Source organism: Mesitornis unicolor, unplaced genomic scaffold (genome assembly GCF_000695765.1).
Source record: "Mesitornis unicolor isolate BGI_N332 unplaced genomic scaffold, ASM69576v1 scaffold3257, whole genome shotgun sequence".
In the NCBI taxonomy this organism is placed as follows: Eukaryota; Metazoa; Chordata; class Aves; order Mesitornithiformes; family Mesitornithidae; genus Mesitornis; species Mesitornis unicolor.
The window spans coordinates 13,903-30,209 of record NW_010198236.1 but is presented as its reverse complement, the minus strand read 5'-3'; the positions used below and the strand labels follow the sequence as shown (position 1 = coordinate 30,209).

Sequence of the window (16,307 nt, the reverse complement as noted above, 5' to 3'; positions counted from 1 at the left end):
CTGTTATTCAATTTTTCATATCTCCCCTAATTTTTATGTGATGCTGCCTATATGCATGTCACTTTTTTTATCCCAAAATATTGAAATCGCTTGTGAAGAGGATGGATTCCTAGACATGTGCTTCAGAATGGCTTTAGCATTGCCACATGAGAGGCTCTGAAATAGAATTTCAGAACACACGTGCTGGTTGTTCTCTAGGATGATGGCTTGAGCTGCCCAGTCTCCAGTCTCATTCCTTCCATATTGGTGGCATTAGAAATAACTTTAAATGGGAGATTCAGCTGCTTATCAGTATCAAAGACACATTCTTATGCAAGAGTGTTACTGCTTTCTGTTCCTCCCCTTAGTTTTTCAGTTACTGTATTATTTAATTAAAAATTAACCAAGCATTTTATTGGCCAAAAAGATCTGCTTGTACGTGGTTTTTTTCTTCAGCTATAGATGATATAGGAATCACTTCGCTTTGGAACCTTTTGAATATCTGAGTAATCTCATATTGATTCCTAATTGGGAACAGTATTGTACCTCTGCATGGGAACAAACCTAGTAGCAAAATTCGCTATATATTATTACCTGGTGTTTTCTGTTAACTGGTTTCAAAATTCATCTTAGATTTTACTGTGCCTGTAGTTATTGCTTGTTATCTGACATATGTCATCCATTAGAAGAGAGATTTCTTAGGAAAGGGAAAGATTAGATGTTAAAAAATGTTCATTTTAAGCATTTCTCTGTGTTGACAGAATTTTACAACAGTGATGGATTTTGTGGGATGTTATTCACTGTAACTCACACTGCTTTCATTACTGGTTTTGTTTTCATGTTTCACAGGAGTATCTCTGCATCTAGGACCACCCACGAGGGGCTGAGTTGTGAATTATCGTTCATTTTTCTGTGCATGACAACCTGTGTGTTACCTTTTATTATTGTGATGCTGTTTCCTGCAATGCTTATGAACAGAGTTTGGTCTGTGATTCTCAGTCCAAGGTCGTTTACAGGATAGAAACTGCTGCTGTATTGCCTTAGCCATTTCTGTGTAAGCTGTATATGACCAGCTGTTAAATGAAATCTATTCAAATGAATATCAAGTTTTACAGTTTGTCATAAGGAGGAAAAAAATCACCCATCTCTTATTTTACCTGTGAGTGCTGAGCACCAATGATGATGGAGAAGCAGTTCTGGAGAGCTCTGTGACCTTGGCAAACAATGCTTTGAAGAAGGTGTCACCTTCATACACGTGACACTTCATGGCAAAATCAAGGCTGTGAGGCTGTGCATCTTTTCTGGTGTTCTTTCCTTTTGTTCAGCTCTGTGTGTGTACTCAGATGTTGTCTCTAAATGCTTTGGTGATCTGCCACAGGGTTTTTTAGCAGTCAGTTGCAGAGTTTGGTTTTCTGCTTAGAGGTCGATGGTGCACATCTGCTGTCTTACAAAAGAAGTCTGGAGCTCTGCTTTGTACACAAGAATGGGTATTTTCTCTAGTCAGCATCATTTATCCATTTATAGCTGATTAATTATGGAAGCTGAACACAGCTTCTGCATCAGTCTTTGTTAGTGTCAGTGAGAAGTAGTGTTTAGAGCAGAAAGGCATTTCTTTTCTTCTTTTTCTCTTCCACACCGAACTAAAGCTTTTTCCACCTTGCTGTTGTACGTATTTGCAAGTGGTTCAGTCATCTGTGCGTAGCCAAGTAATCTTGACTCCTGCTGTGTGGTATCCTGACAGTCCAGCTCTTCAGAAACAGCGCAGACCACAGTTTCTTAGATGCATGCTATGGGTCGAGTTTTCCAAAAAGCTCTGCAAAGGGTCCAAGGAACAAATGGGCACAGAGGCACCCACCCATCTTCTTCCACTTCCATAATGAAGACCATGCCCAGCCTGCTGTGGAGTCCCTGGGCAATACAGGGTGAAATCCAAGGCCCTTGACGCTTCCCTCTCTAGCTAAAGAGACTGCAGGCCTCTTGTGACAGCACACTAGTATACTTCTGCTTGCACTGCAAAAATAAATATATCTGGTATTTGTATATTGCTAATTCTATTGTTGCCTTGTACGCCACTCCAGACTTCTGCTCTAGACTCTATGGTACTAGGAACAGATGCAGAATCAAGCCTTGCTCCCGCCAAGCTTCCTAAAAACAGCTCATCCCAAAATCTTCACTGTGCTTGGCACCAGCTCTGCAGAGGCAAGGACAGAGACGGCAGGATCTATTCAAGTGGGAGCTTCAGCCCATTCCATTCACTTAGAAGTAACAGCTTACAAACCAATCCGTGGTGCTTTGGGAAAGTGAGAATACATCAGCCTCAACGTTTGTTTTGCTTTTTTCTCTAGTGAAAAGCTTTTCCTCCCTGGATGTTAGGAAACTACTATTTGTTAAATACCTTTCTGATGTTTTTCTGATGCCCATGAAAAACATTACCTTTTGTGGGTTTTGGTGTGGCTTTTTGGGGTGGTTTTATTTGTTATCTTTTTTTTTTTTTCAGGAATAGGTCAGTGTAGATATTTTCTGAAGTTTATTTAATAATTTTTATTTTATTCATTGAATGTTAAATTTAATGTAAAAATATTTTTTAAAATCCATTTGTAAAACGTAAAAGTCAAGAACCATTGAAACAACAAGGAATTATTTTAATATATACAAGATAAATATAATTCATTCTTTCTCTTCTGCTTCCAAAAATAGATTCTATTCTTTGCTATTGTTGCCAATGCAGCTGCTTACAAATCAATCTGAATTTCTGATCTGGGGAGAAAATGGCTACCTTAAACTAAAGCTAGATGCTGCCACCCTTAGGCTTGATCCACTCTCTGTTTTGATTTAAAGCTTTTTTAACTATACTTTTTCTGAAACCTGTACCAACTAAACCATATAGTTCTCAGTTGTGACATGCTGTTTGAAGGATTTATAAGAATCTATAAGAGTCTATAAGAATCTATAATTCTGCAGCTGCATCCATGTAGAAAATTAATGATTTTCAGTTTCTGAAGCATTTGAGTTAAGCAGCAAAGTCATTTTTAGGACAGCCTTTGCACCAAGACTGAAATCAGGTGCCCAGGTACGGCAGCTGCTCTATCTGCTCCTTTGCTGTGACAAGACGTGTTAAAAACCTATTCCTCCCTCTGATTTTAGAAACTTGTTTAAAAAATGCTCACCCAAACAAACAAGTTAGCAAAAATTGGGCAGTCAGCATGGAAGGGATTATCTAGGTTTATAACAATGTATTTAGGTCTGTGGTTCTCATTTAGATTAATGAGGATCGTGGGAAAATAAATTAATTCCTGAAATTGTTCTGGTACTCTTAGCTCAGCTCTGTGCCTTGAATCAATTAAATTATGTCATAAGGCTCATCTCCTTATGTTACAGAATTTAGATGGGAAAGCTTCACTGCTCCCAGTGCAAGAGCACTGACCTGGCCTCTCAGCAGAGCTCCAGTCACTGATGTTCTGAACAGGCTTTAGACATTATAGATGCTGCCTGTGTGAAAGGAGGGATTTGTTCATGTCATTATCACACTGAATATTTGTTACCCTTGCTTGGTTCTTGTGTTCCTGACGAGAGCCCTTTTCTATAGCTGTGGTGGTTTCTGGTAGCTCACAAATAAAGGTCTGCAGTGTAAACACTGGTACAGCAGCAGAACTCACTGTGTTGGTGCAGTTTCTGGCATCCCGCAGTATGTGAAATGCGGAGTTTGGTTGCTGTCCCTTGATTGTCTTCATAGCAAAATAGGAGCTTGGTAACAAATGAGATTTTTCTGGGTTCTGTTCCTGCAAAATGTCTTCATTTCCAGAATGTGTTAATCTGGGAAATAATTACTGCTGCTTTTCTTGTTGCCTATTAGCCCATTATGCCTGCTTAAGACATGGCTGAAATAAATTAGAAGAGACATAAGCCAAAGATTTTGTGGCTGTGAGAACTGAGGACAGGAATGTGCATCTGATCACCTGTTCCTTTTGAATCTGTAATTTGTGTGTTTGGAAATTGAAGTAGTGAAAGAATCTATCCTCTTATTTCTATCTGGGGAAAAAATACCCTCGTTTTAATATGGAAAGTGTAAAAAGAGTTTTTACACTTGATAGGAGCAATTTTACTTATAGCCTGTCCTTTTTTTAAGCCCTTCCCTGAAGCTTTAAGAAAGAAAGGTACTTGCAGGATATTACTGTCCAACTTGGTTCATCTCCTTTCCTTCCATCTGACAGAGAAGCAGTGGGTCTGTTGCTGTGATTCAGACTACAGCTCAACCAAATGCCACCTGTGCTGCTACCACTAAAAGCTAAGAGTCAGCTATGTAGTGGAGCAGACAGCCCCTGTAAAGTCTCCTGTGAATTTCTATCTCCTCAGGGTTTCCTTGTCTTCGCAAGCTTTCTCTGCTTTCCCCCAGTAGGAGATGTGTGGGGCAGAGCTGAGCAGTAGCCCAGCAGGCTCTGCTGGAGGAGTGGAGCTTACCGCATCCCACTGGTTGGTGGTGAGGTTTGCCTGCAATCCTTTGTAGCATCAAGCTCCCTGATATCATGATCAGCAGAAAGATGGAGTTTCCACAGGCACTGCTTCAATTTTGGTTGAATCTATCTTAAACATCCAGTCTGACTGGAAAGGACAGAGGAGGGCTGTTAATAATGCTGAATGAGAAAAGGGCTGCACTGGGTTTGGACTCGTACTTCTTGTGGGGTTGTATCTTATCTTGCTGACACAAGAAAACCTCAGGTACCCCTGCTGAGGCCTGGCACTCACTTTAACTCATGGCATGTGTTTGAAGTTCCCTCTCAGCACCTTCTCAGGTATAAGACTTGGCAATCCAGGACTTCACCTAATACCCTTAATTTTAGCTGCAATACAGATGTCACTCTGCAGAAACTTCTCTTGTTTTCAGTGGACTTGTCCATTCCAGCTATCATATATAGATGATTACTGTCTCAACTGTATCTGTAGCATGCAAACAGCTTAATGGACTGATGGTGCTAGTCCTGAGAGCAAATTCTCAACTTCTTAGGGAATCATAAAACAGCTTGGTAAATGTACATTTAAAAGCAGGAAGTCTTGAAAGGGATGCAATGGCTGAGTGCCCAAGAGGAAAGTTAGAGGAAATACTTATGAGTGAGCATCTCATAGGTCTTGTTTCCATCTTTCTTAGTTACTCTTACCTCAAATGCTGAAGCTTCTTGGTAAAAGGAGGGTGGACAGAGTCCTCTGCCTTGCTTGGCTGCTGTATTTGGCAGCTAACAACAGGAGAGACAATGAATACATGGTTTATTTGCCAAATGAAGGCAAGTATGCAGGCTCTCATAAACTCTAGCTGCCTCTATCTCAGTCAATTGCAGGATCTGCTACTTCTGTTACATTCTCAGCAACTAAAAATACAGTAAACAAACAAACAAACCAACCAACCCTACACATTTTTGGTCAAAGCAAAGTTACTGGAGAGCTTGGAAATTTGGAATGTGGATCAGAAATTCTGGCAAGGAGGAATAGTTTGGGCAGCAGGAGAGTAGGGAAGTGATCCTTCCCCTGTACTTGGCACTGGTGAGGCCGCACCTCAAATCCTGTGTTCCGTCTTGGGTCCCTCACTACAAGAAGGACATTGAGGCACTGGAGCGTGTCCAGAGAAGGGCAGCAAAGCTGGTGAAGGTTCTGGAGAACAAGTCTTATGAGGAGCAGCTGAGGGAGCTGGGGTTGTTTTGCCTGAAGAAGAGGAGGTTGAGGGGAGACCTTATCACGCTCTACAACTGCCTGAAAGGAGGTTGTAGTGAGGTGCGGGTTGGTCTCTTCTCCCCCATAGCTAGTGATAGGACAAGGGGTAATGGCCTCAAGTTGTGCCAGGGGAGGTTTAGGTTGGATATGAGGAGGAATTTCTTTAGTGTAAGAGTTGCCAAACACTGGAACAGGCTGCCCAGAGAGGTGGTTGAGTCACCATCCCTGGAGGTGTTTAAAAGACAAGAAGATGTTACACTTAGGGACATGGTCTAGTGGTGGACTTAGGGCTGGTTCAACGGTTGGACTCAATGATCTTAAAGGTCTTTTCCAACCAAAACCATTCTATGATTCTATGATAATATATTACTATTACTACTAATTAGTCAGGATTGATGTTTGTCTGGTTGTCTGACATTACTTTGTCAGTGCAAGCAATCTGTGTGTGGAATTTCTGGGCTCAATATGAGCGCAGTGGCATTGGTGACCTGGTCTCTTTCTCAACTGCAACTATGCCTCTTGTTTAAAAGAGGAAAAGGGAGATGTGTATTCATTTATTCTACATAAAGAGTTGAATTCCAGAAGTTATAATCCTTTAATATTCACATGTGTTTCGTGTGCTTTTGCATGTACAGAATGAATAACAAAGAGGGAGAAGATAATACATCTTGACTTAAACAGTACTCCCCATTATTTTCAATATAAGTGACGATCGACTAAATAGCTTTGTTTCTCTCCTGCAGCCTCCTCCTCAGATATATGATAAACAACTGGATGAAAGGGAACACACAATCGAGGAATGGAAAGGTAATTGCAGTTTAGAATTATATGGAAAGGGGTATTTCAATGGCAAAATGGCCATGTCTCACCACCAAGTACATCTGTCTAAACCCAAAGGGATTCCTTTGACATGAAGAATTTACACTAACCCTAAGAACTGGTGCTTTGGTAGTGAAAATGTAAGAAATGTCCCGAGTACTATCATTATCTGCATAGGTTAATGTTAACACAGGGGGTGCAGATTCCAGTGCTTCGTTGAAATCTAAGGATATCATTTTTTAACAGGATACTGTCCAGCAGGACAATGCATCCAAATTTTACCCATTGTAAAAAGCACTGTATTACTGTGGTGCTTCATTTCTAGATAGTGCAGCATTAAACAATTCATGTGCTCCTAGTTTTACCCTTTTTGTCTCAATTCAGCTCCAAAAAGAGATGATAGGAGAGGAGGGGAATGGAAAATAAAGGTCTTAGGTTTGAAGACTAGGTAGGGTAGATAGAGGAAGCCTGTGGGAGGGCTATGATACTGTGGTTTTTGACAGTTGTTTTGCTGCTGATCACAGGCACTGGTTCCTGTTTGTAACTATTGCAATTTGCTCTTCCAGAACTCATCTACAAAGAAGTAATGAATTCTGAAGAAAAGACTAAAAATGGTGTAGTTAAAGGACAGCCTTCTCCTTCAGGTACTCAACCCCATGAAATAACTTTGATGTGTTTTCTGTACTGACAAAAAGAGCATAGCGATAGCTGAAGCACTTGGGTTACACTTGCAGTTATGTACACCGAGTTTATTAAAAAGTTTTTATTAAATCCAATGCTTTTAATGGATTGACCTTTATTAATCAAGCTTCAGTGTTGTGTTAATACTTAAAAATTGGTCATCTTGCTATTTGAGATATATCTGTCCTGGTATTTTCTATGGAAAGATCTGTGGTTACGGATTATACTCCTGTGGGTGGGGAGATTTATCTCACACTATAATTACTATACTGCTTATAGATGGATAACTGAACTAATACGCTGCTACATATAAACAAAACTGGTGATGTTAGGATGTATCCACCTGTTGGACATGTGACATTGCATCCCCCCCATGTAAACAACTGGTCCCTGCTCTGGTAGTTTATCCTTTTAGATAACATTGGAAAATTATAACATTAGAACATTGCTGATGGGCTTGACTGACCCATGGATGAGAAGAGAAAGTTGTCTTCACACACAGATTCCTAAAGTCCTGTCACAGAAAAATCACAACTAAATTTTGTCTGAGGAGAATTCACATCAGCAATCTTTTCACAGAAATGCAAAATCTGACTGCCAACACACAGAAATACGTATCTGTGAAGGCATGCTTTCACTGGCAGACTTGAAGTGCCCAGATTCTGAGAATAGTGTCCCAGTAGTGTTTATGGATAAAACTAAATACCTTTAGCAGAGCCTTTCCTCAAAGTAAAATCTAATTCAGTGCCCTCTGTGTATTTTCAGAGGGACTCTTTTGTGTGTGTTCTCATTTTTCACTTGCTGCTGAGTTAACTTAATATTAGAACAAGAATGCATCATTAGTGACAAGGACAGGGGAAACATGGCAACGATGAAGTTAATGGAGTACTAGCTGGTAATATTAGAGTGCTAGCACCACACCTGGATTTTTATATCAATGAAATAAGATATTGAAAACAATCCGTTGTGTTCTTGCCAAGTAGCAAATGAAGTCTAGAACTTGCAGATTTCATTTGCCAAATTACTGTACCACCACTGAGAAGGAATCTGGGGCCCTGACAGGTATGTGATAAATCCTCATTCTTTAATCTCTCTCCCCTGCAGAATGGTGGTTGCAGTCTGATTTATGAGCTAGAAACATTGTTGTTGGTTTCAGGAATTAACTAGACAGGGATTTCTTTTATGTATTCCATGTTCTGTTTTTCTGATGTAGAAGGTTTTTATTGTTTATGTAAAACATTCCTAAATATACGAAATTGCCATTTCTTACCTGATTTTCTTTTGCTGTTCCCCTTTCACTGGTCTTGGATTGTTAGGCACCAGCAAGTATAGTAACCAATTAAAAACTGCTCTGAGATGAGGCTGTTTCATGAAACAGTAGATTTCCTGGTTTTGTACGCCTAACAATTTATTTGAACTGAATGAAATACTGAAAGAATGAGGTAAAACGAGACACTAGTTCTGAGCATGCAGGAAATGAGGGCAACTCTACACACACATTGCTTGTTGGTCAGCGTTCTTGGTAAGAATTCAGAGGGCTAGGATTTGCGGCTCTCATAGCAAGGAAGCTGGAGGTGAGTTTCTATGGTTACTTGATCAGTGCTTTTGGGGAGACAGCTGAAGTTGACAGCACCAAGGATCATAGTTGCCCATTGAGGCTGCAGCCTACTTAGCGTGCCTGTGGATCAGGGTTTGGTCACTTAGTGCCTCCTCTTGTCCTGTGAAGAAGTAGTTAATACAACATACAACCTTGAAATGTGCGGGTTTGGAGGGTGTTGAGCAAAACTAGGATAGAGGGAAACTCAAGTTCCCCTTATGTTGTGTCCAATGAACAAACTTCTGCCTACTCCAGAAGACTTCTGTAAGCTATCCTGTTTACTTTCAAAAAGCTTTTCGTATTGTCTTGCCTAATATTTTTTTTTATGAAGTTTATTATTCTGTTATTTCTTGTCCTGTCTCCAGAGAACATGAAGAACAGTTTCCTACATTTTTCCTTCTGGCAGCTTTTAGCTCACTTAAATTATATTATTGCATCCCTTATAACTCTTCATTCCTGCGGACTTCACTACCCACATCTTTGAAACTTCCAAATTTACTGCTTTTCTCTACACTTTATCTAGCTGACTTCAATCTTTCAGAGATCACAGTATCCAAACCTATCTGCTTAAGGCACTAGTAGTGCTGAACAGAGTGAAAAGATTTGTGTGTTGGTGTGTATGTGTGTTGCAAACAACATATGCATGTTCACATGCACACATAAATATTTAATTTAATCTTAGATGGTAGGGTTTTTTTCTATTCTTCCTATGTTACAGAATTGCAAATTGGTTCTGTTTTATTTATAAATTTAGATGGTGTACCCCTTCCCCTTCTACCTGTAATGTTTTACAAGTGATGTGTTTTTCCTCAACTAGCAACTGCTCGGCCTGCTGCCTCTGTCCCTTCCATTTCCAGTTTTGCCCATAATGTTTTAACCACCCCTGACATGGATACACCCTCAGTTTGCTCAGCAATGTACTTACCTTTCTGAGCAGCCATTAGAGCAGCTCCCAAAACTCCACAAACCACCACTTTACCTTTGCCAGGTTTAAATCTGTTTTCTTTCGCCAAGACTCTTATTCACTCTGCTATTGTGACAGGAGATTGCCAATAACTTTCTGGCCAGCATCGCCTTTTCGGCTTAGGGCATGCTTCATATACTTTCAACAGTAGCAACAAGGGGGAGCAGTCAAGGTCAGGCTTAATCAGGGTTGCCATTGCCTCCTGCCAGAGATTTTTGGAAAGCAGCCGAACATCAGTCTCCTTCCTCAGCTCAGCTGATACTCCTTTATGATTTTCCCTGTGTGATAGGGAAACCCTCTAGCTGACTTCTTCCAGAGATCCCACTTCTGACACCAATAAATGTCTCATCTTGCTACTGTGGACAGACCAAGGTGTGCGTTATCTCTGGGTCAGAAAAGAAAGCGGCCTGCTTCAAGGGTTCAAAACAAAATGGAAATATCTCATACCACTACTGCAGAGAGACCAAGCTGTGGTGGGTCAGAATTCAAGACACAGCAAGCTTAAAAAAGTCTTTTGCTGATTATTGGCAACTGCAATCTACAAGAGTCTTGGCAAACAATTTATAAACTACCATGATTTCAGCTAAATATGAGATTATAAGGCATATGATAGCAAATACCTGGCCCAAGGCTTCAAGAAGAAAGAATGAGAGAAAGGAGAAAGAAAGAAGAGAGAGAGAAGAAGCAAGCAAAACAAACAAAAGAGAAAAAAAGTGGGAGGGGGAACATCATCATTAGCTCCCGCGATGTTTCTGTGAGGGCCTCCAGTGACAGGTGCACACTTGGCCCCTGCTGGAGGTGTCTTTAATGCTTCCATTAAAGCATTAAAGTGTTGCCTCCTCAATCAATGACACAAGAAGGGCATACCCTTACACGCAATCATAAAACACAGACGTGCCTCTACATGTGGTGTATGTACTCTGTAATCCTCATCTGCATATTCATGGGTGTCACCCGTTATATGTATTTAGCCAATAATGAAGCAAAAGGCCACTTTGCAATTACTGAAGTGGGATGGGTCTTGGGAGAAGGCTGTTCCAACTCCTTGGGACCCCCTCTCCCCTCCCATGCCCAACCTTATCTGCTTCTCAAGGTCTTCTGCTCACATAGCTTAACAGTTCACATACCCTTGTTGGCAACATCTGTCTCTGCTCAGTGTCTTTTCACAGTGACTGTTTGAGGTAAATAACCATTAGGGCCTTCACAAAGATGTGTTATTTATTTTAAATTACTCGCTTTACCAAGAAGTATAGTAGAACTTTTCAATAGCAGTCTCAGGACTCCTGCTCTGTCATTTCAGAAGCAGTGAAGGAAAGGATATAAACTGTTTTATGAAAAGATATGGGAAGAGTTCACCAATACCATTTTCAATTCCACATCCTATTCTACCTGCAAACAGCAGGTATTTACATTTTTAAAAATACAAGGCTGTAAATTATTTGGAATTAAACTTAAGTTCTGCCCAAAGTAAATAATCTTGCTGCTATTTGCAGATTTCCTCTGCTTTAACACTGCATAACTATCTAACCACTTCTCTCATGCTCTCCCCTAGACTTCACTACCCAGCTATGGTTTCATCCCTAACATTTCCAACTAACTTCTCATTTTTGGATACTAAATATAGTAATTAGTGCTGATCCTAATGCAGCTTATTCTTAACAGTCCCCCTTCTTGTTGAAAATTGGGTCTTCTATTCTTCCTTTCCTGCCTTTTAGTTGCTGTCTGATTTGATCATTTTGTTTCTGTCCCCCAAGAGCTACTGGATACCTGTAGCAGCCCTCTTCTGTTGTATGCAGAGCCTAAAATAAGCAACTGATGGACTAGCCAGGCAGTGTGACGTTGGCTATCAAGAGTTACTGATTACACAATTTGCAAGAAGCTGAGCAAATCCCCAAGGCAGATACAAGGCCTTTTTTTTTTGGGGGGGGGGAACAGCAAAAGCTGCAGCTCTCTTTTCAGTTTTTCACTTCCCACATCTGGACTACTTTACAGCTGAAGTCTTAAAGGCACTTCCATAGGTGCTAATTAAATAGTGCTTCACAAGAGATCTCTCAGGAAGGAATTCCTGCTTTAGGGAAGCTGATGCGTAACTTAAAAGAGTAGCTTTAGAGTGCCAAGTCAATGGCAGAACCAGTAACAGATCCCAGGAGCTGTCTCTCCCGGGCCCTAAACTTTTGCTCTTCCCCTTGACCCTGCAGCCAATGAGAAACTTCTTGCCAAACAGCAATTTCATAAACAGGGGTCTTTTTCTCTTCTGAATGCATCTCCATCACTTCTGAGATGTTACAGCCATCCCTTCAGGAGCAAGCTGTTGCAGCACCAGGCAGGTGCTGAGCATAGCAAATGAAGTATTACTTATTGACTAGGATGGCTTTTGGTTGGTTTTCTGAGTGTTGCTGCTTAAACAGTGCTTTGTGCTGCTGAATTCTTTAGTTCTGTTATTTAGGTTTGATTTGGTTTCATTTGGTTTTGTGGGTATTTTGTGAGTCTGGGTGCTCTGGGGCTGCAACAGTTACTATCAGGTCTGTATGTCGTGTCATGCGGAATTGTGCTGAAAGCTATGAATAACCATAAAAATGCATCTTCCAGAAACTTACGGTCCGAGTTGATACTTGCTGAAGTGAACATAGCCGGGTTTATTGAATTCAGTAGTTATGAATCAGACAGAGTGTAACAGAATCTTCACCTATACAATTTCTGCAGCTATTTCTTCAGTTACTTTGCCTAGCTAAGTTGATCGCACATCCATCAAAGCAAGCTGCACAGCAACAGTTTGATCCAAAGTTGATTGAACTTACTGGAATTCTTTCCATTTGATTCCTGGGACAGTAACCATGAGTTAAGGGCAGGCTCCTGTCCAGAACTGTAAACATTTAGAAAGGTAATACATTTTTTAGTCATTAAGATAATTAAATTTGGTCATATTTTGACTATATCCAAATGCATTTGTTTTGACTGATCAGTATTTTCATAAAATGCCACATGGTTTAATAACATGTAAACATGAAGTAACAGTTTTGTACTGATTACTGATCAATATGGATAAGTGTAAATAACTCTTAGAAAACAAATCTGTCAGAAAAGATGGATGATTGCTGTCTGCAGTCACCAGTGAGACGTCATTGAGATTGCTCTGTCTTTTTTGCAGCATTTACAAAATTAACTAATTTATTTTCCAAATGTATCAGGAGAGTAAGCTAATTCAAGGGTTCTTCTGATGCCCGAGTAACTTTGTGCTACTACAGCAGCAGAAAGCAGCTCTGAATGTGAGCGTATATGTCTCTGTTTTGTGCATATTTATCATGGATGTGTATAAAGGGAAAAAACAGTTGAGGAAAGTAGGCGAGTGGTTGATGTATGGTATGGTCGCCTGTTTTCTCAAATTTTTATTGCAAACTGGCAAGTGACAGAAATCCTCTCCTTTTGCCCATAGCCCATCATATATTTTGCCTCAGCTGTATAAATGGCTGTTAATTTCTGTATTAAGGATATACGATGTTTGTAGTTTTTAACAGGTGTGTCTTATTAGGTGTGTTCTCTTGCCTTTCAAGGCAATGGATGTTAATTTCTGTCCATTTCAAAGAAATGAAAATTTGTAAATGTGAACTCAGAAAACTTCTCATCCATAAGAACAAAATAGCATCTCTGCAGAACAAAGACCCATGTGTCACAGTGACTAGTTACAATTTCCAGCCATGTAATATCATGCAAGATCACATATTTTATTGTCATGAATATTTCATGAAAATTAATGTATCCCTCCCAAACTGAAGACACTGTTAATTTTGGTGGAAAGATGACAACAAAATGTTGCCTGAAAGTTTAGTGGAAAAATACACCAAACTGTTGTTTGCTACTCTGAGAACTTAAGCATGAGTTGAGGTTAACGGGCAGAGTGATGGTTAAGCAGTCATAGGTGCACAATAAATACATTCTTCACATGGCTCTGTATTTATCACAGTTTTCTGTATTTATAGGACAGATAATGTCTGATAATATTCAGGGATGTGATAAATGTCCAGTCACATTCATGATAATCTCTTGAAGGTTCATTCTTCATTTCACAAAGTCAGTGATTTTTTGGATAATACCTGGTGCTGTCGCCACTGTCATTTAACAGAGGACAGGTAAACCTGCATGCACAAAAAATACTGTCACAACTGAAATCCTGTTCTTAATCACCTAATCCTTAACTAAGAGGAAGAAACCAGCCATCTTTTCTGCATTGCCACTAAGTGATTTGATGCCACACATTCTACTGAACTACCTACAAGAAAACTGGGGTTTTATGAGAGAGCATGGAGTATTGGGTTGGTTTATTTTAATCATCTTCTTGATGCCAGTGATCCTAGCAGACATCTGATTGTTAGGCGTTTTGTAACTCTAGAAAGAACTGGAGTGATAGACACAATGTGAACTATACCTCTTCAAACCAGACTGTTGAGGGAGAGAATTCCCTGGTAAAATATTTAATATTATCCAATGCCTGAAGTTTGCATGGCCTATTTTCTGGTAATGTTTGCCATTGTTTAAAATGGTCTGTGTACTTACATGCCTGTGGCCACAGGGTAAGTATCCTTTGCTTTTTAAACTCTGAAAAGTTCTGGGGTTTCAGGTTTAATCACGTTGGTGTTTGTTTTCGTAGCACAGGTGCAGCAGTGAACAGCAGTGAAAGCCTCCCTCCATCCTCATCTGTCAACGATATCTCATCCATGTCCACGGATCAAACACTGGCGTCTGACACAGACAGCAGCCTGGAAGCTTCTGCGGGACCCCTTGGTTGTTGCAGGTGACTAGCCGCCTGCCTGCGAAACCCAGCGTTCTTCAGAGGATGATGTAATTTAGGAGGAAAAATTAATGGCAGTTAAGAGATGAAAAGGAAGAGAAATAAAATACAAAGATTTAAATGAAACAACAAAAAAATCTGTTCAGCCTGCTTCTCCTACAGTTATGTAATGCAGCTAAGCTCAAGTGTATATTTAACTTATAGTTGCTCTGCTTTGGTCTTCTTCCAATGACGCTTACTGGGGGGGAAAAAGGGAACTGAAAAATCCTTTTTTTTTACCCCCTCCCACTAAGATGTAAAATTAATGGCTGCAAAACCAGCAACCTGCAACTGTCCTTTTCACACTGGCATGACAAGGTGTGCAGTTGCCACTCTCAAACATACAAGTGTCTATCTGCCTTCACACTCTGTTCTGTCGTCTTCTACCCAGCGACGCAGATAGGGATATACACGCATTTTTCTTCATATATGAACAGCACATACACTCATGTGCCAATAGAATTCTGGTAGTGTATGCAGCTGTGTGCCTACAGGGACATGTGCATCTGCGTGCATTCTTAGCGTGCACTCCACAACTAAATGGCCCATTTCAGGTGAACTGCATAACCACACGTGATGTTATCAGTATATATTCTATTCGTTTGTTCATTGACGAGGTTGCATATCTTGTATGAGGATTTGTGGAAGTGTAAATAACCACATCGAACTGCGGCTCCCTCAGACACTTGAAGATGTAGCACCAAAATTTCTGCTGAGAGTTGTATATATATTTTGAAATAATAACCCGTTTGTATTGAAAGAAGATTGCATAGAGCTTCATAGAAAAATGTTTGTGAATGTTAAGACTTGTTCTGATTTTTAGAGCAGATATGCCAAGCTAAGACCAGGTTAGAAAGAAGCACACGTATCTTTACAGGCTACAAGGAACAAGAAAGGAGATTTTTCATGTATGTCTAAGCCCAAAAGGACTTATCTCAGTAAGCAACTTTTCCTGTCAATGTTGAGTTATCATTTTAGTTCATAGATAGACTCACTATTATGAACTATATGTATGTTTGTATGTTAGAGGCATGACAGCGCTGGGGAACAGATTATAGTCAAAAGAATATGCACAGCTTGTTTTTATTTTACATCTTTAGGGAAAGAATATTTGTGGCCCACTCCCTCTCAGTGTGCTTGTGGCTTAGAGGTTGTTTTCTCATTGAATCATTCATTGCAGACCTCCACTACTAAGGGAACAGGCCTTCTCTAGATATTTTTGGCTGTTTGTTTGCTCATGACAAAGCATTTGATTCCCCAGGAAGTTTTATCATCTGTGTTGCATAGAAAAGAAGCAGAGTGCACGGGTCTTGCATTCCTGTGTTCCAGGTAACAGCAGAGGATACCAATAAGCTAGTGTGCTGGGCTGAAAGGGGCGCAATCAGGGGTCTTAGGCAGTTTTGACAAGTTCTGAAGAACCCAACAGTGACTGAACACTAAATTGATTTTGCCAGATAATATTGCGCAGGATTCACAGTAGTAAATAACAGCCAGTGTTTTTTACTAGAGAATGGCAAAACTCCATACAGAATTTCAGAACAACTGAACATTTTTCCAGCCAAAACAGCAGTGAGCATTTTCCACTGCAAGGGCATCACTATCTAAGTTGGAAATTAACTAAAATCTGATTAATCTCTCATCTTACCCAAGTGTGCCAGGTAAACTGAAATGAGCTAAATCATACTCTGATGCTGTTCCAAATGTCAGAGAGAGATTGTTTAGAATATATTACTGGATATTTT

At 40.1% G+C, this 16,307-nt stretch overlaps 1 protein-coding gene across 2 annotated transcripts in view; it reads left to right on the top strand.

The window, feature by feature from the left end:
* LOC104544253 (mitogen-activated protein kinase 10) overlaps nt 1-14,533 on the top strand; it is a 53,776-nt gene extending 39,243 nt beyond the window's left edge. For both annotated transcript variants that reach the window (XM_010189073.1, XM_010189074.1), the window contains exons 8-10: nt 6,423-6,486; nt 7,065-7,142; nt 14,391-14,533. In XM_010189073.1, the coding sequence (XP_010187375.1) occupies nt 6,423-6,486; nt 7,065-7,142; nt 14,391-14,533 (285 nt within the window). The remainder of the gene's footprint in view (nt 1-6,422; nt 6,487-7,064; nt 7,143-14,390) is intronic.
* Nucleotides 14,534-16,307: the final 1,774 nt, after the last annotated feature.